Here is a 21,641-nt window from a genome sequence, read left to right as displayed (position 1 = left end):
GAGAACGGAATGCTTCGCTGCTCACACGTGCACAAGCAACAACCCGCAATTAAGGGTGGCAGTACCACCGCAGTGCACCTTTAGATAGAAGTTCAAGCAGTGGCAGAGAAGCGAAGGTGAGCAGGGGAACGCAGACAACAGCAACAACACATACAGAGCAGCTGCTCGTGAAAGCAAGCGACTAAGCGAGAAAAATAAGAGGCAGAGAGCGAGGTGTGGGGAGGACAGCGAACAACGAACAGAACACACAGGCAGACACACACGCGCACAAACACGAGGGCACAGACAAGAGCAAGAGGTATAAGACCGACAACGCCACGAAGAAAAAGTGAGAGAGAAAGAGAGACAGAGTCAAGAAGGGAGAAGGAGAGGTGATAAATAGAGCGTAGTGTCAGTCGTGCATAAACTTGGAAAGAAAAGAGATGAAAACGGCGTGCAAGGAGAGAGAGGACTTACACGAGCAACAGAAAAAAAAAGAAAACAATATAACTGGCGTGATGATATGCGGTTGGGTGCTCCGCGTGTGCGTCTCTCTATCTGTACTTGTGTGTACAGTGAGGCTGTTTTTTTTTCCTTTCTATTCCGTTCGTTGCTTCGTTGTGTCTGTATATTAAAAGATGATCCCGTGAAAGAGGGAGAACAAAAAGGGAAGAGCGAACGACAAAGAAAGGAGGCTCACAGATGATGACAGAGGGAGAGGGAGGGGGAGGGAGGGAGAGAGCAAAAAAAGAAACAAAATGAAACAAAAACGCACGCACACGTGCAGAGGCGAAGGAGCCGAAGGGGACAGAGCGAAAGAGAGAGGACGTAAAGAGATGACCTGCAGCAGCTCACACAGTAACACCACCACCAAGGAGAGGATAGATATACAGCCAGAGAGAGGGAAAGGGTGGTGGCCTAAGCCAACGAGAGCAGTTTCCGACTCTTCTTTTTTCTTGCTTGCTTTTCTCTCCGTGTTTCGTCTTCTCAGTCTCTGCTAGAGATAAAGCAACTTGGCGTGAGCTTTATGCGCGGATTACGAAAAAAAAAGAAGTAAACGAAGAGAACAAGATAGAGGGAGCTGTATACATATATATATACATATATATATATGTATGTATACATATATATATATATATATGCGTGCTTTCTTATCAATGCAGGCAAGGCGGAGAGGGAAGAAAGAGAGAGAGGCAAGCCGCACAATCTTTGAAATCGCTCAGGTGAAGAGGGGGCGTAGAGAGGAAAGAGGAAAAACGAATGCGAAGAACAGAAAGTGTGTAGAAAAAAAAAGAACGGTAAACGAGGAACAGGGACGACGCCACACAGCAGCGCACACACAGCAGACGACCGGCCACCACACAGTGCTGCAGAAGGAGATACCGAAGAGACGAACAACCACAACGAATGACACACTCAAGAGCCACACTGGCAGGAGAGATGCAGAGCAGAAAGGGAGAGTGACGGAGAGGAGAGGAGGTCCAGCGAAGAAAGCAATCGAATCCCGTCGACACACAGACGTACAGAGAGGCAGAGATAGAGTGGACAGAAACGATGCGGCCACACCGACACACACGCGCCGTGGCAATGGTGTATGCTCAAGAGAAAGACGAGGAGAAGCAAAAAAAAAACGCGTGAAAAAAGAGAAGCTACGAGAAAAACCCCGGTGCGTAAGATAAAAGAAGAGGTGTCGAAAGAGAACACCGAACGTCCACACAAACTCAGAGAGGGAGAGAGTCACAAGGCACAATATACAAAAAGAGAGGAGGAGGGGAAAGTGAATGGCAGGCGACTCTGCACTGACAAGCGGAGAGAAGACAACGCCAAGAGAAAAAGAGGCGCCAGAGAAAGAGAAAGTACCAATACTAGTATGTACAAGTTCCTGTATAGTCTGTTCAGATGTCACGAAAAAAAAAACGACAAGGGGACCTGATCTCTCTTTTCGGCGCACACTCCTTTGAGTACGTGAATGCGTCTGTGTAGAGCTCCGCTGTTCTTCTCCCTCTTTTCGCTTTCCTTCTTTATTTTTGTTCTACGGCTCGTGCTGTATCGCGTTTTAACTGAACGCTTGCTTCCTTCTTTTCTGCTTACCTGATGTGGGCTCTGTCGCCCCGCCCTTTCCTGTTTGTTGTTTGTTTTTCTTCTCGTTGCCTTGTCTTTTGTGTTGCGCGCGTATGTCAGCGTAACAACGCGGCGCTGCTGCTGTTCCTGTGCGTGTGTGTGTGTGTGTGTGTGTGTATGTGCGTGTGCGTGTGTGTGTCTATGTTCGTTCGACTGTTTCGCTTCGGATAGAATTGCGCCTGAGCTGGTCGGTAATGTCGGTGATGAGCGGATTAGAGGTGTGAAGGGGCGTTTAAGTTCGTGTGAGATCGCTAGGAGGGTATGCGCTGTGTAGCGATTTCCTCTTTTTCGTGTATTGGAGCGGAGCTAGCGGCTTGTGGCCCACAACACCGCGCTTGTCTTCGAGCTATCGGCTACGCTGCTTTCGTTCGACGAGAGCGAAGGGAGGGGATGAGAACACTCAGACAAGGCACAGGCAACAGACACAGACAGCGGGATCGAGAGAGAAAGGGATGCGGGCAACAAGAGCCGTCGACGAAAAGAAAAAGAGAACAAGGGCACAAAGGAATGGCGTTGAAGAGTCGAAGAAAAGGGGGGGGTGTGTATAGAAGGCACTTTAGGTTCAAAAAAAAAAAGCACAGCCGTGCTACGCAAGGCCAACAAAACACGGGGACAGGGGGAGGGAAGGGAAGTGTGATGGAAGGAGAAAGGCCGTCCTTCGCTCTTTTGCTTTACGTTCTCCTTTTCCGTACCTTCACACGCGCGCACCCATACAAGACAGCGCGCGCACGAGCACACAAACTGAGGCACCAGTGCCAGCGCACAGACAGCGACAAGAAGGAGACTCACTCTGACAAGGAGAGAGAGACTGATGAAGAGATTGCTCGGGGAGACAAGCCTGCAATTTCAAACGTGGTCGAAGCACATATAGAGAGAGGCACACACACACACACGTGCGCACAAGCGATGATGAAAAGGGCGAGAGCAACACCAACGAGGTAATGACGGTCAATCGACAGACGACAACAACATAGACGAACAGAGATGATGCGAGAGAGAGAAACAGAGAGGGCTAGAAGACGAAAAGACTAGCGGGAAAGGGAGAGGGAAAGAGGGAGGGTGAAAACAACGGGGCGGTGCACCAGCGCCAGCACCGACGACAACAGCGAAGACAAAATAGACAACTTCTTGTGAACCCGAAAGACCGACCAAGCAGAGATGAGAGTGAAAAGTGCAAAGAGAAAGCGAGAAAGAGAGAGAGAACGAGTGGCAACGCGGAATCGGCCGAGAGACGCACGCAAGAGACAGAGAAAACGAAAGCACACACGCAAAAGGGAACACAAAACCGACAAGGCGAACAAACAAACAAAAGGAGGGGAGGGGGGGGGGCAGAAAGGAAGGCGAGTGGAGAGGGAGAAGAAGCACCGCTTTGTTTCAAAGTGAATCGCAGAGATATAGAGAGATACAGAGGGAGTGAACCAGAGAGAGAGTGGGTTGTGTTGGGTAGTAGTGGTGGTGGTAGTGCGGGGTTCGAGAGACGTCAGCAGGGTGAAGAGGAGAGGGGCCGCGATGGGGAAGGGGGATTGTGTGTATTTGTGTATGAGGAAAATGGAAAGATCCCGATGACCCGAGAGTCAACTCCCAAAAAAGTTTTGACGGACAGGCAGATACGAGACAGACAGACAAGCACAAGCACAAACACGCACAAAGTCAGCAAAATGCGCTGTCAAGTAGCAGTGGCGGTCAGACGGAGAGGAGTTAGGGTGCGGCAATGAGTAAATTGTCTTGTGCGTTCTTGCGATACAGGTAACTTCAATCTTTTCTCTCTTTTGTTGTTGTCAGAGGGGGGGGGGGTAGAAAAAGGGCGAATCGAAAGTTGATCTGTGCGCTGGACCTGTCTGAAGTGGTAAGGAAAAATGTGTGTGTGTGTGTGTGTGCGTGCGTGCGTGCGCTGATTCGGACAGAACACACGGGAGAGTGTGTGGGGGAGGGGGAGGGAGTCTCCAGCTGTCACTCTCTCCTGCTGCAGGGATAGATAATGGTAAGAATTGCTTTTTCTTGCTATGGTTGACTTTCCTTGCCTCTTCTTTGTGTGGGGGGAGGGGAGTATATCAGTCTGTGTGTGTTTTGTTTGCTTTCGGTTATACTTTGTAGTTCCGTGCAGAGAGAGAGAGGCAACAAGAAGACAGGGAGAGGGAGGAGGATATGAAAACGGAGCCCGTGTGGGCCATTTCACGCGCGCTTGGTTGAGTTTTGGGGGAGTAGAGAACACGAGGGGGGGGGGCAGTGACCGAAGAGGTGCACGTCGAACGTCAGCGTCCGAGCCCAAAGCCAAGGGAAGAGGATCCGAGACTCGTAAGAGCGCACGCCGAGCAGAAAGAGAGGTGCACGGGGCACGACCAACGGATCGACGTGATCAACCATCCCTTCCCTTGCGCTTGAGGAGGCGAGGAGCGACCCAACGCCGTCCGTCGAACAGATGTGCACTGTTCAAGGTGTTTGTTTCCGTGTATCGTTGCTTTCTACGCCACCTATAATTTTTCCCGCAGGCGACAAAGGCAGACACACACACATTCTAGCCTCTAACTTGTGCACCGGAGAACGAAAAAGAAAAAGCAACAGAAGGCGGAGACGACTAGATCGCTTACTCATCGGCGATTTGTATGTCTGTTGCTGTGTGCTGCTCAAACACGCATGTATGTGAGACGGACGTGTGCGTGGATGTTGGATAACTAGCACGGCCCACTGTTGTATATATATATATATATATTCCTTTTCGCCCCTCTCCTTCTTTCGTTGATTTCGTTTTTGAACAGAGCCACCTCACTTGCCATACTCAATTCGAGACCGAAGAAGAGCGACACACACACACGCACACACACACACACACAAGCATCATAAGAAGAGCGAAAACCGTCGTATAACAGATCAGAAAACACGCAAGCCACACACACGGACACCAAGTCGAATCAGCACAGAAATGCACACGAGGCGCACACAACAAATAAGGGGAGTAAACGAAAGAGCGAACTCAGAAGCCCGACACGAAAATGGAAAGATGAGGGCGAGTTTGAGAGCGGGAGAGGTGCAGCATTGGAAACAACAGACCAAGCGCACTGGTGTGATACACATACACAAAGAGGGAGAACAGAAAGCTGAACACAACCGAAAGTGGGGAGGTGAAATAACAGAAAAACGTTCGACCGCAAACAAGAAGCAGAAATGCGAGAAAAAAAGGGGCCACGAGAGAGAAGAGAGGCTAGCAGCGATACAAAGAACGAGAGTGAGCAACGTGACAAGACCGCAGCACATGTGCGGCAGGAGAGGGAAGGAAAGCAATCGGTTGGGCAAGAGAGACGTGCAACCGCTGACGCAAGAACAGAGAAGCTGGCGCTACGCCCCTTCCCTCACCCTCTGACAAAGTCAAAGGAAGAGGGGGACCGCCACGCAAGTCGAGCCGTGGAGAAGCAAGAGAAGCGAGAGTAGGAGGACGGTATCGGCCTGTGCCTTCGTGTGTTCGTGTGAGAGCATGGGGAAGGAGGGGGAAGATGGGGAAGGTATTGAAGGGAAGTGGAGGTACAGGTGGGGGGCTGTATGTACTCATGTGTCTTTCTTTTTCGCTTCCGCAGCGATCTTTCCTTCTCCTGTCTCTCTAAGCGTCATATTTAACGCGTTCCGACACTACACGTCCGCACAACAGACTCCCAGAGCAAGGGGAATAGAGACTACCACACACGTCCCTCTCCGCGGAACGGCTGAAGCAGAGGAGACAACCTCGAAAGAAGTGGGAGAGAAGGAACTGAAAAGAGATGCACACCCAACACAGAAATAACATGAGCAAGTTCAAATGCCAACCACCAAGCCTCGCCCCTCGGCGTGCTCGCACGCATCCTTCCCTGATTCTATGCCCCTCGGCCTTGATCTCACACCACTTTTCGCGTGTGTTCATATCCCGTTCATTCTTTTTCACTTCCCTCCCTACGGCCCTCTACCACTTACGATGCCTTCTCTGTTGTGGCGTTCTTCTTGATCTGGCCAAAGGCGACGCCGCGGGCACGAGAGGCAAAGAGCAGCGAGCTGCTAGACTCACTGACGTTGTAGCTAGCCGGGCTCACGCAGACAAACATGAGCACCTTTGCCTGCCCGGCCATGGAGTCCTGGAGCAGGAAGGTGAGGGCAGAGTTGCGGAAGGGCACATGCTTGGAGTTCTGAGCGAGTCCAGCAATCACATCACCAAGTGCCGACAGCGACTTGTTGATCGCCACGGCCTCCTTGAGGCGCTGGCCTTCCGCACCGCTCTTGTCCACGCGCTCACTACCGGCCAAGTCGATCAGCGACAGCTTGCCGTAGCCCTGCATGTTCGTCTGCTTATTCGTGGTGCGCACGATGATATACAGAAGCATGTGTGACCGCGACGAGTGTTCGTTCATGTTTGTCATGCCCTCACTGCGGTGCGTCTGCGCGGTCGCCATGATGCCGTCAATGTCCCCCGCAGACGTCACCGGCACCTCCTTGAGGTTCGTCACATACGTGCCGTACGGCCCGCCCTGCTTCACCTCGTACGTCAGCCCGGACGCTTCCTTCTTCGTGGCCAGCAGGTCGCGGATCTGCTCGCAGTAAATCTCCAACACCGACACCGTCACAGTAGAAACCTCCGTCTCCTTGCGCTCCTCGATGACCCCGAAGAGCCTTTCGAGTGCACGTGTGTTGATGCCCTTGTTCTCGCCCTCAGTGCCGTTCATTGTGAAGGTCTTGCCGCTGCCCGTTTGGCCGTAGGCAAAGATGCAGACGTTGAAACCATCGACGACACTATCGATAAGGGGGGCTGTGTCCTCAAACACGCGCGCCTGCGGAGCCGTCGGCGGGTATACCTCGTCGAACTCGAAGAGCTTCGGCCGCCCGCTCGCGTCGATGAGCCTCACCTCGTCCTGCGTGGGGTACGACATGACGTCCGAGTAGCCGCCCTTGATCTCCTTCGACAGCATTGGCCGCACGCGGCAGTACACGCGGATGTTGCCCTTCAGCTCCTGGATGGTATTGTAATACTGTTTGCGCAGCTTTACCTCACGCTTGTACAGCTCCTGCGTCCACTGCAGTGCCTTGCGGTCGGCCTCGCGGTCCATGTCGCTCGCTTGGATCATGGCGGCCATGGCGTTCGAAATCTGCGCTGAATAGTAGCGGCCTTGCTGGGAGAGGTCGGTGCAGTACACCTCCTTGATTTCGCGCAGGGACTTGCGAATAGCTGCCAAGAAGCTGCGCATGTTTGCGGTGAGCGCCGGTGACACGGAGCCTTTACCGGCAGCAGAATCCAGCGCGCCAAGTGAGGTGGCACCCAGCACTGGTAGAGGTGATAGGTGGGAGTCAGCTCCGTTGGCACCCGTCTCCAGCATCTCCACGCGCTGGGCGTACTGCTCCAGCATGCCCACGGCCTCCTTGTTCTTTGCCTTGGCGTCCTTGTACTTGTTCTGCAGTTCCTCGTGCTTCTGGCGCAGCTCCTCCAGCTGCGCTCGCAGCTGCAGCGCCTCGCTGCGCTCGCGGTTAACCAGATTCTCCGTCTCCTGCTGTGCCTGCATCATCACCGCGGTCGCATCAGCACGCTTGCCACCCCTGCGGCGCTGGCGCAGCCGCCGCTGCTCGTCGTCGTCATCGCTATCCGTCTCCTCCAAATCCTTGTCGGCCACGGCGCGCCGCTTGGCGGCATCGCCCTCGCCGACGTCGATGCCGGTCATTGCCTCGAACAGGCTCAGAGCCTCGGAAAAACGCTCGATAAGACTCATCAGTTCAGTTGCGATGCGCTCGTGCTGTCCGGACTCGAGCATGCGCATGCACACCAGCTTGTGCTCCTTGCATTCGTTTGCAATCTCGGTATCCGGGAGAATGTGCGGATGCTCCAGTGCGTACTCGAGAGAGGCCAGATCGCCTTGACACTCCAGCAGAATCGTCTCCTCCGTGTCGAGGATTTCGTTGCGGTTGGCTGTGCTGAGGGTGGTGAAGTCGCGTTGATCCTTAACAGAACGCGGCTGCTGCTGGTCCTTAGCCATCCTGAAGATATGCTGAAACGGCTCACCGAGGACGCGGCTCTGCTGAAAACGCTGCATCAGACGTTGGTGGCCGCTCGTGTGGTAGCGCTGGTACCACTTAATGACAGTGTAGATAATCTTCTCGCGCACCTCATTCGCAGTGGTCGTCTTGGCGACCTTGAACAGACGATCTGTCCACTTCTCCGACGACAGCATCACGGCAAACTGCGGACCGCTATGCATGAGGCACTGATCCATCACAGTCAACATGCAGATCTGCGTCGCGGGCGGGTTGTACTTGAAGTTCTGACGGATCCCCTCGAGGACAGCGCCACCGTTGCCACGGCGGATATGCTCGACGAGAAGGGCCGTGGCATCCGGATCACCATCCGCATTGCGCGAGGACAGCTCTCGCGAAAGCAGTTCCTGCACCTCCGCCTCGATAGCAGAGGTCCCGACGGCCTGTGGGCCACCACGACTCGGCGGCAGGCTCATCACGCGCTCTGCGGGGGTCTTGCTGGTGTCGTGTGATTGTTGGTCCGAGTCGCTCCGTTATCAAAGCTGCAAAAACGCGAGGGCAACAGTGAAGTGGGGAGACAACAATGCGCAGTTGCACACAAGAGAGAGAGAGGGCGGGGTACAGGAAAGTAGCGGAAGTGCCCGGAAAGACGGAGAGACACTGCACGCAGAGCGAGGGAAAAAGAGAGAGGTCGTGGTCAACGCACAACTCTTGTTTTTTGTATGATCCTGTATGTGTATGTGTTCGAAAGTATGCTTCTTCTTGTCCCTGCAGGTGATCATGGCGGGTGTGCTGACAGCCCACAAAGCGAGTAGGTATGTGTGGAGGCGGCGTGGCGAGTGCAGGAGGTTGGAGAGAAGGTTGTCGATGGTGGGCATACACGAGGTCGAGAATAAATGCCACAGCCAGTAAGCAGGAGGATTCTGACCAGTCTCTGCGCATGGGTTGAACACGTAGTGGCCTCTCTACTTCGAGTGAACCCGGTAGGACAGCAGGGGCTGAGCTTCACATACACTGCAAGAATCTACCATGATGCGAAATAGTGGAGGATGGCAACCAAATGTCGGCCACGAGTACGCGACAGCTGTAAGCACCCGCCCGCTATCAGCCCTCACAACGTGCGTCTGGTGGCGGGGGAGGGGGGTTGTGAGGATGACTACAGAAAAGAGGGTAGAGGAGACACCCACGGAACAACAGCTCAAACAGACCGAAGGCGCGGCGACCCCGTGTAGGACTGTAGGACCCACCCCTGGCCATGCTGAGCTTGCTATCGCTGTTTTTTTTTCGATTTGTTTGTTGCATAACATTCCATTCTGTGAGTTTGTGCGCGTGGTGCACGGCGCACTAACAGAGAGCAAACGCATAGAGACGCATCGGAAGCATCGAGTGTGTCGGTATGCGCAGCTCTGCATTTTCGTTTTCCCATCATCCGCTCCTCAGCTTCTGTGTGGCAGAGAAAGGTTAGCGTGATGCAGTCCCTTTCGTATCTCCCACAGCAAATTACCCCAGCCACGTCCCCAACACCTCATCCACACCATCACACAGACGGTTGCACAGCGATCCAGCCAGTCGAGAAACGCACAAAAGTCCACACCCAAAATAAGGCAAGCAAAAACGAAAGCACAAGCCGCAACGAGTTCGTTTCACACAAGAAAGAGCCTTTTTTCCGACGCGCCCGTCCTCCGCCATACAGCACGCCGCACCACTCCACCCTACCCCTCACAGTCAGCCACAGGCCCCCGTTCCGCGGGGTGCGAAGCAGCGCCAGAAGCGCGTTACAGCAATGCGCCGACACAGTCATCGGAGCACCGTCTCTGCCTCAAACTCTGCCCACCCCGCCCACCAAGCAGGTTGCCTCACAGTCGCTTCCCGTTATGCTGCTCCCCACATAGCGCATCACACTCGGGGTGGCACACAGGCGCCCCGCCAGCAGGGCAGTGAGGGCCGGGCGAGATACGCTCGAGTCACGCCCACACTCTAGCCATCATACGGATGGCACAAATATGCTCGCTCTCACAGGTCGCCCCGACGCAGCGCCATCCAGCACCCGGCCGCCAACATCAGTAGCGATAAGTCGCTCTGACCTCCCACACGCCGTCAGTGCCTGGCCCTATCAGCAGCAGAAGTGCTTCGGCATTTGGCACGGACAGAGGCGGGGGCTGCTCGGCCTTCCCACAGAGTGGGGGTACTGGACCGCGGATACCACGCACTGAGGCGTACCTCGTCATCAGGGAAGAGTACGCACACATCTATCAAAAAAAAGCGAGCCAGTCTCGGTGTGTGAGAGGTGAGGGAGGTGAGAAGACGGAGGGAGGAATGGGAGAAGACGGACAAGCAAGAGGAAGGGCGATGAGAAATGCCGAGGAAGCTGGGAAGAGGGCGTTGCAGCGGCTCCTATGCACATACACTCACACGGACGAGCACACACAACAGACTGTACAGGTACACAGAAATCCATAAGGTGGATATCTCACTAGCAGTGTCGTAGATCACTTAGCAGGTTCAAATCACGCAGAGGAAAAAAAAACTAAACAACGGCAAACAACAACAGCAACGACAACGGTTTCCATGCCACAGAAAAAAAGCAGAGAGAGAAGAACAAGTTGCTGCGCGGGTGCTGCTACAGCGTGTCCCGATCCCATCCACAAACATGTAGGCAACACAGGCGCAGATACAACCACAAGTCACCTGCCTCAGCTGCACCCCACGGCTGCATCCGGATCCTCCTCATGTGGAAGGAAGACATACGACAAAAAAAAAGAGATGCTCAAGGGCATAGGAGGAAGGCTAGCACACCACAAGCGAGTCAGTCGTCCCCATTATGAGAAAGGGGGTGCGGCACAAGGCACACCCGCCGGGGCAGGCGCGCAGCGTCGATCTGCCCCGAGCCCCTCCATCATTTCCTGGCTTCACAGAGCCACCGTGAGAGAAAGAAGAGTCTCAGGGGAGTTACATGGCGAGCCCGGAGCCGTCGTAACATCGCGGGTTGTTTGGGCAACCAGGACTCGAGGCAAGGTGATGACGCCACTCGTCCATGCTGTTCTTGAAGCGCTCGTGGCACAGTGGGCACACGCTGTGCGTCAGCACAGCCTCGATGCACTTCTTCGCCGCAAGGTGCTCGTTGTACTCTGTTGCGCGGACTGCCTCGTGGCATCGAGGGCACTCGCGCACCAGCCGCCGCTTCTCACACTCGGTCACCAAGTGCTGCTGCAGTTGGCATATTTCTGTCACCTGGTCGCACAGCGGGCACGGGCAGAGCATCGGACAGGCACTCACGTAGTGCAGGTCTAAGTTATGCTCATTGAAGCTTGAATTGTACTCGCCGCAGAACTGGCACGTACGCAGCCGGCGGTATTCGATCTCGCTGATCAACGCAGGCGCCCGCTGCAAAAGTGGCGCAGTGGGGACGTGAAGGTTGGCCTCTTCAGCGGCAGCGGCACCCGCCTCTCTCGCACGAGGCGCCGATGAACGCTGGGGCTGTGCCTGTGGTGAGCCTGGACTGCCCCTGCCGCGCGGCTGGACAGCCACTGTGTCCGCTTGCATGTCTGACACATTTCGCTCAATGCTGTGATCAACGAGCTGGCTCTGCTTGTACTGCTCCAACTGCTCCTCGATGAGTGCCTGCTGAACCGGCTTGATGTCCTCCAGGTAGCCGCTCGTGGAGCTAGGGTCCAGGAAGAGCAGCTTGGCCAACAGATCCACTGCGGCCAGTCGCACATCGGCGTTGAAGTGCTGAAGGCTGGGCAGCAGCACCATGGAGCACAAGCTGTGTGTGTCCAGGCCATCGGGAGCGTTGCGTGCAAGTCCGAACTCATCCACAAAGGTGCTGAGAACGTTGATGCGCGACACATGCGCGCGGACGCTGGCAGGCTTCTTGTTTTGCTTGTCCGGGTCCACCAGCAGCAACTCCACGATGCGGCGATGACCCAGCGGGGAGCGGGCGACAGCCACTATTGTCTTCTCTACGCTCTCTTGAACGCGCGCGTTTGACTCGCCGAGTCGCGCCGTCAGCTCCGGAAGCACCTTGGTGACAGACTCTGCGACCTGGTTTGCCGAGGCCCCGGGCAGCTTGCCTTGCACAATCTTTGTCAGAGCGTTGCAGGCTGCGATGGCAGCACCTGCCACCTGGTCCCCGACACCGTAGCCCTTGACAGACATGTACAGCACCAGCTGCGTCCATGCAGCAGTGCTATGGGAGGCTAGGGCTTGGCAGCCGTCACTCGACACGGCGCCACGCAAGGCTGCCTCCCGCTGCTGCCCCTTTCGGCTGAACAAGCAAGCTACGCAGTACACACCGAGGTCCTTTGTGTAAGGCTTCGCCGCTGCGGCGGCGTCCCCAGTGAGTGGTGACGGCCCGACCGGCGCCGTCAAGACGCGCTTGATGGCGGTGTTGAGGACCACCTCCCAGGCCGCGCCGTCGCCGGAGAGCGGCACCTCGTCCTCGTCGGCGCCGTTCTGCTTGCTTGGCTGCTTGCTCGTCAAGCCACCTGTGGCGTCGGAGAGGTCATAGTAGCCTTTGCCGCCTACTAGTACCTCGTCATGCACGTTCCATCCCCTCTGCACGGGGCGTGAGGAGGCGGTGCTGTTGCCTTTTTCCTGCGCTACGGCGCTGCCTGACGCGCCTACCGTAGGGGAACGGTGCTGCGGTGGTGATGAAAAGGCATCTGTTGCAGCCGTGGCAGACGGTGCTGTGTTTGGTGGGGCAGCGGCGATCTTCTCGTTTGCCACTCGGAGGGTCTCAATACGCAGCTTGAGCTCCTTGGCTAGTTTGTAGTTCTCCAACGCCACTGCGCGCTGCTTTTCTAGTTCGAGCTGTGCAACCTCGCGCTCGCCGTTCTCGATTGTGATGATCTGCTGCTTGAGTGCCTCCGCGGCATCAAAGTCCTCCTCCTCCACGGCCCTCTGCTTCAAAGCAGCGAGTTCGCTGACGCGGGTGATGAGCTTGCCGGTCACCCTCGCCGGCGTGCCTGGGGCGTATTCACTGTGTGGGGTCGGCATCATCTCATCCAGTGGCACCGTGGCGCGCTCTCCTACGTGAATAGCGAGTGGGGTATCGATCCAGTCCCGCAGCTTCTTCAGCAGATTACCGTGCACCGCCAGGGCCACAACGCCGATCTGCTGGAAAATATTGTAGCCGTTAGGATGGGGGTTGCGCAGCACCAGCTTCAGGTACGTGCAACAACGTTGCAGGCCAACGGTCTTGAGCTCCCGCGCCTGGTAGTCACTAGCCGCGTTGTTGGAGAAGCTGACGTGGCCAAGACGCTTGAAGGCTGCCTTGCTATACGGGCCGCACACGCCATGCTGCTCCTCTTGTGCCGTCGGCTCGGCAACATAGACGACCATACAAGACGATATTTTGTTTTCGTTGGCGAGAATGCGTAGGGTGTTTGCCAACACGATACCGTCAAAGCGGAAGCCCATCTCCTGCGGGTACGATGCGTGTTTCCGCGAGACCCATCCGCACGAGTACCCATCCTGCGCGCGAAGCGCGTCTGCCGGGTGGACTTCATCATGGGAGCTAACGTGGCACAGGTACATATGCAGGCGAGGGCCATACTTCGCCTCGGAGTGAAACATGAGGAGCGTCCAAATACAATAAAAGGGGTGGTTCAATCATTAAAACGAAGAGGGAGGATGGGGGGAGGCGGTGTTGCGGATGCTACTGTTTTACAGATAGCTTCTTCTGTTGTCCTTCTCTGCTCACGGCCTGCTGCAGGACAAAGGAAGGAAGCGAGGCGGGCGGCGGTGGAAGAATAACGCGCACACGAACAGAGAAAAAGAATGGGGTACAGTGGCCGACAGGCGTCTCTAATCGCCGATGCCGACGACTCAACGGAAGACAAAAGAAGAACGAAGGAAAACAGCAAAAAAAAAAACGTCACCACGTAAGCGCGGCCGTAGACACCGGATAAGAGAAGAAATCCAGGCGAGGAGGCGAAGCAACAGTGACAGTCAAGAGACGACGACTCGGCCCCAAGCAAGGTTTCAATCCTGTTGCTTTCCGCCAACTCAATGACCGTCGGTTAGAGCAAGCAAGAGTGCTACTTCAAATACAGAGGGAGAGAGAGAGAGAGACAACGACAGCAAAACAAAAATGGTGGTGCTTTTCTATCTTCTGTTGAGCAAGCGATTTGTGGACTCCAGGGAACGCAAAATGGCCTCTCGCCTTCCTACACGCACGAGGGGGGAAGAAGAGGGGGTGCGAGAGAGCGGCTACGTCTCGGCAGGTTTCCTCCGCCCTCTACAGCTAGCAGATGCAGACACGGAAATAGGGAGAAGCGCGGCAAGTTGACGCGTTGACTTTGTGAGTAGGACTCATGCGAAAATGAGAAAGAGGGACGCAAAGGAAGGGCGCGCCGTGAAAGGAGTCCGCGTAGCCGCAAGCAACGGTGAAAGGGGCGGAGCGTCGCGTACAGACGAGCCGCAGACGCAAAAAAAAAAGGGTTGGGGCATACAAGGGAAGAGAAAAGGGGAGGGGAGGGTGGGCGCAAAGTGAAAGACAGGGGGAGCGGGACAAGGAGAGTGTGTGTGCACATGTGCTTTCTTATATGCGCATCACTTTTTTTTTGCAAAAAAGTGATGCGCAGGCTCTCTCTCTGCTCCACGCATCATAATCATTGCAGGAGCGCTAACAGCACCACACGAGTGCAGCGCGCCGCCTATGGAAGGCATCAAAGTGCGTCATGAGGTGTCATCGGTGAGCAAAGGGGACGGCTACGCAGACTCACGTTGAATCTCATCGCCCACGTTCTCCTTTCCCCGGATGCTCAGCAGCGTGATGCACCGCCCCATCTGTCCAACAGCAGCAGCAGCAGCAATGGCGTCGCTGCTGCCTCCGAGATGCCTACTTTTTTGTCTATATATATAAATATGTGTGTGTGTGTGTGTGTGTGTGCCTTTGGCATGTGCCTCGCTTTTCTTTATGCCTTATCCGAGTGTACGAGTCTTGCTGCCTCGTTGCCTGTTAGACGGAATCGGCTGTGCGGGCGGTTTATGCGAGAGTTACTCAAGATGCGCTTAGGAGATGCCAAAACCAAAGCCAATCAGCCATGTTCTCAAATTCAGGCGAGTTCAGCAGCACTCAACGCAAGACAACAACATAGGAGTGGCGGGACATGAGCGGAAAGGGACGAGGAGTGACAGACAGAAGAAAAAAGAAGTTAAAAACGGCGACCACAAGACGGCGTGAGGGGGGCAACGGCGGTACGCCTGATGTGCGCGCCTCCCTTCCGTCAGCGGCTGGCTCTGCCCGCTTCGTCCACAGAGAGAGAGGATACCGTGCTACGCAGAAAACGAAGACTGAAAAGAGGCACGGCGCTCCTCTACGACTCCTCGTCCTCCAGGTCGATCTCCTCGCTGCCCTCCGCCGCTTCCTCGCAGCTTTCCTCAGCGTCGCTGCCACCCTGCGCGCCAGCAGCCTCCTCTACATCATCCTCATCGGTCTCCTCCACAGTCGCCTCGTCCTTCTCCAGCTTGTACTGAGGAGGTATTAGGAAGTCAGGATTCATCTCGACCACGCCGTTTGGCAAAATGACCGCAATGTCACGCACCGCTGTAGCCAACACGTCCACGAGGGCGTTGAGGTGGTCCGTGCCTTTTAGCTCGTCCGTTCCTGCGAGCCGCTTGCCCTCGGCAGCCGCGACCGAGAAGATCTCTGACGCAGCGCCGACTTCTGCAGGCGTCAGTGTGACGTCGCCAGGCGCGCGCATGACGGCCCACGGCACGTGGCGCCCCTCCGACATCTCGCGCAGGAACGTGCGAGCGCCGAGCCGAAGCGCGTTGTGCGCGTCGGAGCGCGAGACCTTCTGGTACCTCCTAGCCTTGCCCTTGCCTTTCTTCATGACAGTTGAGATGTGTACGAGTTTGCTTGGCGTGGCGTTGCTATAGGTGACATTCAGAAGGGTAGACTGGCTGTGCTGCTGGCCCGAGTTGAAGCCTCCGTGGCCGGTGAGACCGCTACTGGTCACCTTGCCCATGGTGCCCGCGTCTGACGCGAAGAGCGGGGACACGTGGAAGCCACCATCCCGACGCACAGCGCGGCCCAGCTCGCGCAGGAACTTTTCCGCCACTTTGAGCGGCTTCTTTTCCTCGCCCTCTGCCCCGCCCACCGCCGGCACGCAGAAGGCCTGCGCCATTGTTGTCTTGTCCGCGACCCCGTCAAACAAGACGCACCCCATCGCCTCCGGCTCCGGGGCGCGCTCAACGAACGCCAAAGAGCGGAAAAGCACGTCGCCGCCGACCGGGGTGTGTAGCTCCTTCATCATGCCGGCATCCTCCGGGAGCTGCACCAGCGTCACTGCCTTGGCATTGGGCATGGCAAACTTCGTGTGCACCTTCTCCTCCTCCTCGGTGAGGCCGGATCGGATGAGCTGCAGCTGGGCGGCGCGCAGCGGCACGGTGCTCACGCCGCTCTCGTTGGCCTCCCTCGAGAGGGTACGGCACAGTGTGCGACGGCCGGTGTTGGGCAGGCCGATCACAAACGCACAAATCTTGCCCGTCAAGTTCGATGCCATCTTCTTACTGCTGCAACCTTCGTTCTGACGGAACTGATTCAGCACCCGCAGAAACTGGCGCTGCGTGCGCTCGCTATGGACCGAAAAAGGCGTGACGGTTGCTACGATGTTGGCGCCGAGGCCTTTGGGGTAGCGCTGCTGCAGGGCGAAGGCTACGAGAGCGAGCTGCGACACCATAGCAGGAGCGGAGACCACATCTGCCTTCGTCAAAGTGAAGAGGAGCAGAACCTTCCGCCCTCCCGTGTAGCCGGCGGCCTGGTCAATGATTGCGTCCAACAGAGTCCACGGCATCGACTGCACCGCGAACCGGACGTCGAGCGTCACGACGTACGCCGCAGCCGGCAGCTCCAGTGTAGGCACATCGGCACTAACCTCGGCCGTCGCCGCGGCAGGAAAGATGAGCTCCGTGAGCGCGCGGTTAAACTGCACACGAAAGTGGTTCGAGTCCTTTGCGGAAATGTAGAGCAGCTGACGCCGGTTGCTAGCACATGCACCGACGCTGACTGTCTGGTTCTCTTCGCCACCGTCCGTCTCAGCGTCGGTGCCCTTGCGGGCGCGACGCTCTGCCTTCATCACGCGCGCCGTTTCACGCGCCTGTAGTACGTGGCTGAGGATCTGCTCCTTGTCTGGGTGACGGTTTGACACCTGCAGCGCCAGCTTTGCCATGTCGCGTGACTTCTTGCTCCTCTTGGGTGCCATTCCAGTCTTTTTAAGCGCCTTGGCCGCCTTCTTCAGATCGCGCTTGTGCTCGCGCTTTTTTCGGTCAATCTTGTGGCGCTGCTTCGAAGACATGCGCTTCGACTTGGAAGCCTTTACCTTCACCATCTTGTCTGCGAGTGGGTGTGTGGGTGGGTGGGTGTGTGAGTGGGGGGGGGGGGGCAACAAAACAGATGCCGTCAAGAAGGAAAAAGAAGGTCACTCCACAAGACGATGGAGAGAGTAGCAAAACGATGAGCGTTTCCAAGCACAAGGACGAACATGAAAAGCTGCACCTTCTGGGATGGAAGAAACCGTTGGAAACTACACCGCGCTAGTGTGTGCGCAGGTCAAGGATGCTGTCGCTGTATTCTGTGTGCAAGGGGGTGTATGCGCGCGTGAGGGGCCAACAGCGCACGGGAGCTTCCAAAGCGTACGCACAGACGCCCTCAGCGTCATAGTCAAGATAGTCGAAAACGAAAAAAAAAGAAGGCAAGGAGGATTTCAGCGCACGGAGAGGAATCATGCAGGTGAACTTGCCGGTCACGCGATCCACTCTCGCACCGTCCGTGGTGAGTTCGCGTGCAAAAGCGCCACTGTGCGACGGTTCGCCATTACAGGAGAGCGCCTCATCGACGCGCGCGCGCGGCAAGAAGCGGGTGAGCAAGTCTGTGGTGAGAAGTGGGCGGAAGCACCATTTTCATTCCAAGCAAACGCGCTGCCCTGCGTTCTCCTTAACCCCCAACACGCGCCAGCAGCCTTCGCTGTAGCGCGTGGCTTCCATGCTGTGTCTACATCTCCCCTAAGTAGAACCACGAGAGAGGAATGACAGCTACCCTCGACATTACGGCGCCTTTTTTTTTCGAGCTCTCGTTGTGTTTCGTTCTCGATACATATCTTCGGCGCCCCCAGGCGTGTTTCGCTACTACTACTGCTACTAGCTACCTTCCCTGAATGCAGGAAAATCCGCCTTCTCCTCTACGCTAGATGGAGCAACCCTCCAGTATCTCTCACCTCCCCCATCCCTCGGCATCCCTAACGGATACAGAACCCAGCCTCGTCTCCCAGCCGCGTGCATGGGGTCCACTGGTGAGAAGAAACTCGTGCGAGCGAGATTCTCCAAAGTGGAGAGGGGAAGAGAGAAGGACGGAACTTAAAACGAAAAAAGAGACATAGGTGTGCCGCACCGATGGAGCGCACGAAGAAAAGGAACGGTATCCTCATGTCTCTACGCAAGTCTATGCAAGAGTGGGAAGGGGAGAGGCGAAGAGCCGGTGGTGCGCGCTCCTCAGCGGCTGCGGGTGACAGTGAGCGACGTATGAGAGAAACGAGAAGTGCAGGCTTTGCTTTGTTGCCTCTGTGGTTCTTAAGATACTCTTCACCCACTAGATCAGCTCGAGCAGCTCCTACTGATAATGTGCTCTAGCGCCCCCAGCGTCAGCATGCAGGTCCCTCTTCCCGCCTTGCCTTCAACCTTCCACATCAGCAGCGTACTCCCTTTGCAGGTAAGTCGTCACACGTAAACATCCCAGTACACGCGGCAAGCTACTACTAAGCAGAAACACAACCATAAGGCACAGAGCCTGAGGCATGAAAGACACAAGGGGGAAAGAAAACGACAAAAAGAGGGAAACACAAGACGCCTGCCCCAAGGCGGGGCATCAAACCAGTGCCAAGACACAAACACACCAGGAGACGTACAACGTCCAACAAAATATATAAGCAGCGCTAAAAAAAAAATGCAATAACAGTGAAAAAAAAAAACGATGAAAACAAGGAGCATTCTTCAAGCATGCAGGTGTAGCAACGTGGATTTCACCCGCCCTCTACGCAGCCGCTGTCGCGGAGGCGGCGGCGGTGGCGACAGCGCAGCCATTCAGACCAAGCTGCGGCTGGGCAGCGCAGTCAGGGTAAATAATGACAGGCACCTCAAACCGGAAGTTGGTGAAGTCCGCCGCGGCAAGCCGCCTTTGCACATCCTCGACAGACATCTTGCTGAGGTCGCAACCCTTCTCGATCGTCTGCCTCATCTGGTCTGCAAGCGCCACATCCATCACGCGGTTCAGTGCACGGTACAGCTGTACCATTCGCGGTGCTGCGTAGCGGCGCTCGGCGCTGTCTGGCGCACGGAAGCGCTCTGGGCGGTTCACATACTGCTCCCACTCGGCAACGATGCTGTCGAAGTACGCGTGTTTGCCGTCAATGGTGCCGCTCTGCACCCAGCGCTTCATCCGCATGCACCGCTCGTCCCACTTGTGGCGGCGGTCGTAGTCGAAGTCCCTATGGTACCACGGGAGATTGCGCGTCTCCGGCACGTCGGGATCGAACTCCGTGTAGAAGTCAGCCCACGTCTTGGCCATGGGGTTACGCGTCTTGTCCGCCTTGATCTGAGTGAAGACGCTACTCGTATATATGGCGTAGTTGCAGTTGTCCGAGATCCACTCGTTGAAGAGCTTCTCTTGAGTCGCGCCGACGGGTACCTTGGCCCAGTTGTATTCCAACGGCGCCAGCAGGTAGCGCAGACGGAAGTAGAAGGCGTCGGTCTTCCATAGGCGCGGGTTGGGCATCTCGCGCATGGCCTGCTTCAGGTACTTCTCGTACTCCTCAAAGCGAGTAGAGTAGAAGTCGTCGTCCTGGTACGCCAGCGTGCGCTCCGCGTTGATGCGATTGGATTCAGGGCTGCTCTCGCGGATCAGGTATTGAAATAGCTGCTCGCGGTTGTGCGTATACAGATCCTCCATGGAGGTCTCCATGAGCGTCTCAATATCTTTCACCATGCGGCGGTAGCCGCGACGGTTCTTGCTGGCGTAGTGCTTCGGCTGGTTGTAGCCGCTCTCAACCCACCCCTGCATCTCGCGCCGCGCATTCTGCCGGTCAGGGTCGACGTTCTTGATGTACCAACCTTCGTAGTCAAGATTCTTCTCCCAGTAGTTCGTGCCGTCGGCTTGCCCCTTCTCAAAGTAGCCCTTCGAGGCTGTCCAGGAAATCGGGATGCGGCCCGCAATCTTGGTAAACTCTTTCTCGCACTGCTCACCTAGCCACGACCAATGACCGTTGTGCGGGCCTTCGCGGCGCTGCTCCTCGCCGTTCCAGAACTCGCGTTCACTATTCATCAGGCCTTCCTCCTTGGTGTACTGCTTGCTTAGTTCATCCATGCTCTCGTGTTCGAAGTACTTTTCGATGGTCGCGCGGGGGCGGCGGAACATGATAGACTCCTGAAACTCCATCCAGCCGTTGTGAAGCAAGTGCCGAATCGCGTCTGGGTCTTTCGTGTGCTGGTTCTGCAAAAAGCGGAGGCGAATCTTGTCCTTCATCGCCGGAAGAGGAACGAGCAGCCAGTAGTAGTGCTTAATCATTGGCAAAGACTTGAGGATTGTGCGGTAGAGAGACATCGCAGCGGCCTTCAGCTCCCAGTTCACACCAGCGTTCGCCAGCAGAAACGTACTTCCTTCGCGGCGTCCAGTGACTGAAAGGAACTCCATGTGGGGATGATGGTCCTCAATCGGCGTTTTTGGCAGGACATCGCGGTAGTCTACACCCTCGACAGCGGGGTCCCGCTTGTAGCCGTGGTATCGCATCGCCGGCGGACCGCCGGTGAAGTAGGGAGCCTGATCAAACTTTCCTAAAGATGTATTGAACTCAGGTGTCTTGATGTTGTCAGATCGGCCATGAGGCACGTCGTACGTTGGTGGCTTGAGAGAACCCACTTCTTCAACCTTGTTGGGGTACTTTTCCTCGCAATAGGTACTGGAAGGCTTCTCAGCATAAAGCCCAGGCGCGTTGTCCATGCCCGTCGCGTTGGGAATGCCCCCATCATTCGTCTTCGACGGCCCAGAGCTGGAGGAGTTGAGGCGCAACCCTGCAGCCACCACACGCAGCGGCACGCACTGGCGCCGTAACATTTTGCTTTGGACGAGACAGCACTGCTAAAATATTCGCAGCAGGGGATCAATGGAGTGGGGAAGATGGTCAAGTGGTATTAATATGATTAAGGAGTAACAAACAAAGGTAGCGGCAAACAAAACACGGGAAATGAATGCGAAGAGCAGGGAATCTTAGCAAGCATACTCAGAAACCATGAAATGTACAAGAGACGCAAAACGGCAGAAACAATAACGCTTCTTTTGCATGGGTGTTCGGGTATAAGCTCACAGCAGGATCATGAGTACTCGCCAATAAACCGCAAAGCGAGGCACTTTTCTTTGTATCTCTGCCGCGCGCTCGAACAAGCGCCCCTTTGCTCGCTTTCATAACTGTTTTATTGCCATTATTACTAGAGCTCTTGAGAACCGCTGCTGAAGATTCCAGGATGAGGTTTTGTATGTTTTTTTTTGGGGGGGAAGATGAGCGACT

General features: G+C 55.9%; 4 protein-coding genes across 4 annotated transcripts; all 4 read right to left on the bottom strand.

Moving 5' to 3' along the window:
* Positions 1–6,035: 6,035 nt before the first annotated feature.
* Positions 6,036–8,555, bottom strand: LMJF_19_0260 (putative C-terminal motor kinesin; the record flags this gene model as incomplete). Its single annotated transcript, XM_001682551.1, has 1 exon — positions 6,036–8,555. One exon carries the CDS (start codon positions 8,553–8,555, stop codon positions 6,036–6,038), a length of 2,520 nt encoding a protein of 839 aa, XP_001682603.1.
* Positions 8,556–11,028: 2,473 nt separating this feature from the next.
* On the bottom strand, positions 11,029–13,656 carry LMJF_19_0250 (conserved hypothetical protein; the record flags this gene model as incomplete). The annotated part of the gene is made up of 1 exon (XM_001682550.1): positions 11,029–13,656. The coding sequence occupies one exon, from the start codon at positions 13,654–13,656 to the stop codon at positions 11,029–11,031; it is 2,628 nt and encodes an 875-aa protein (XP_001682602.1).
* A 1,745-nt stretch (positions 13,657–15,401) lies between these two features.
* LMJF_19_0240 (conserved hypothetical protein) lies at positions 15,402–17,417 on the bottom strand (the record flags this gene model as incomplete). Its single annotated transcript, XM_001682549.1, has 1 exon — positions 15,402–17,417. The coding sequence occupies one exon, from the start codon at positions 17,415–17,417 to the stop codon at positions 15,402–15,404; it is 2,016 nt and encodes a 671-aa protein (XP_001682601.1).
* Positions 17,418–19,114: 1,697 nt separating this feature from the next.
* Positions 19,115–21,076, bottom strand: LMJF_19_0230 (conserved hypothetical protein; the record flags this gene model as incomplete). Its single annotated transcript, XM_001682548.1, has 1 exon — positions 19,115–21,076. The coding sequence occupies one exon, from the start codon at positions 21,074–21,076 to the stop codon at positions 19,115–19,117; it is 1,962 nt and encodes a 653-aa protein (XP_001682600.1).
* Between the last annotated feature and the right edge of the window lie 565 nt (positions 21,077–21,641).

The sequence above is a fragment of the Leishmania major genome, chromosome 19 (genome assembly GCF_000002725.2).
Source record: "Leishmania major strain Friedlin complete genome, chromosome 19".
In the NCBI taxonomy this organism is placed as follows: Eukaryota; Euglenozoa; class Kinetoplastea; order Trypanosomatida; family Trypanosomatidae; genus Leishmania; species Leishmania major.
Note: the sequence above shows the minus strand (reverse complement) of the source record. Positions and strands in the feature narration are given on the sequence as shown.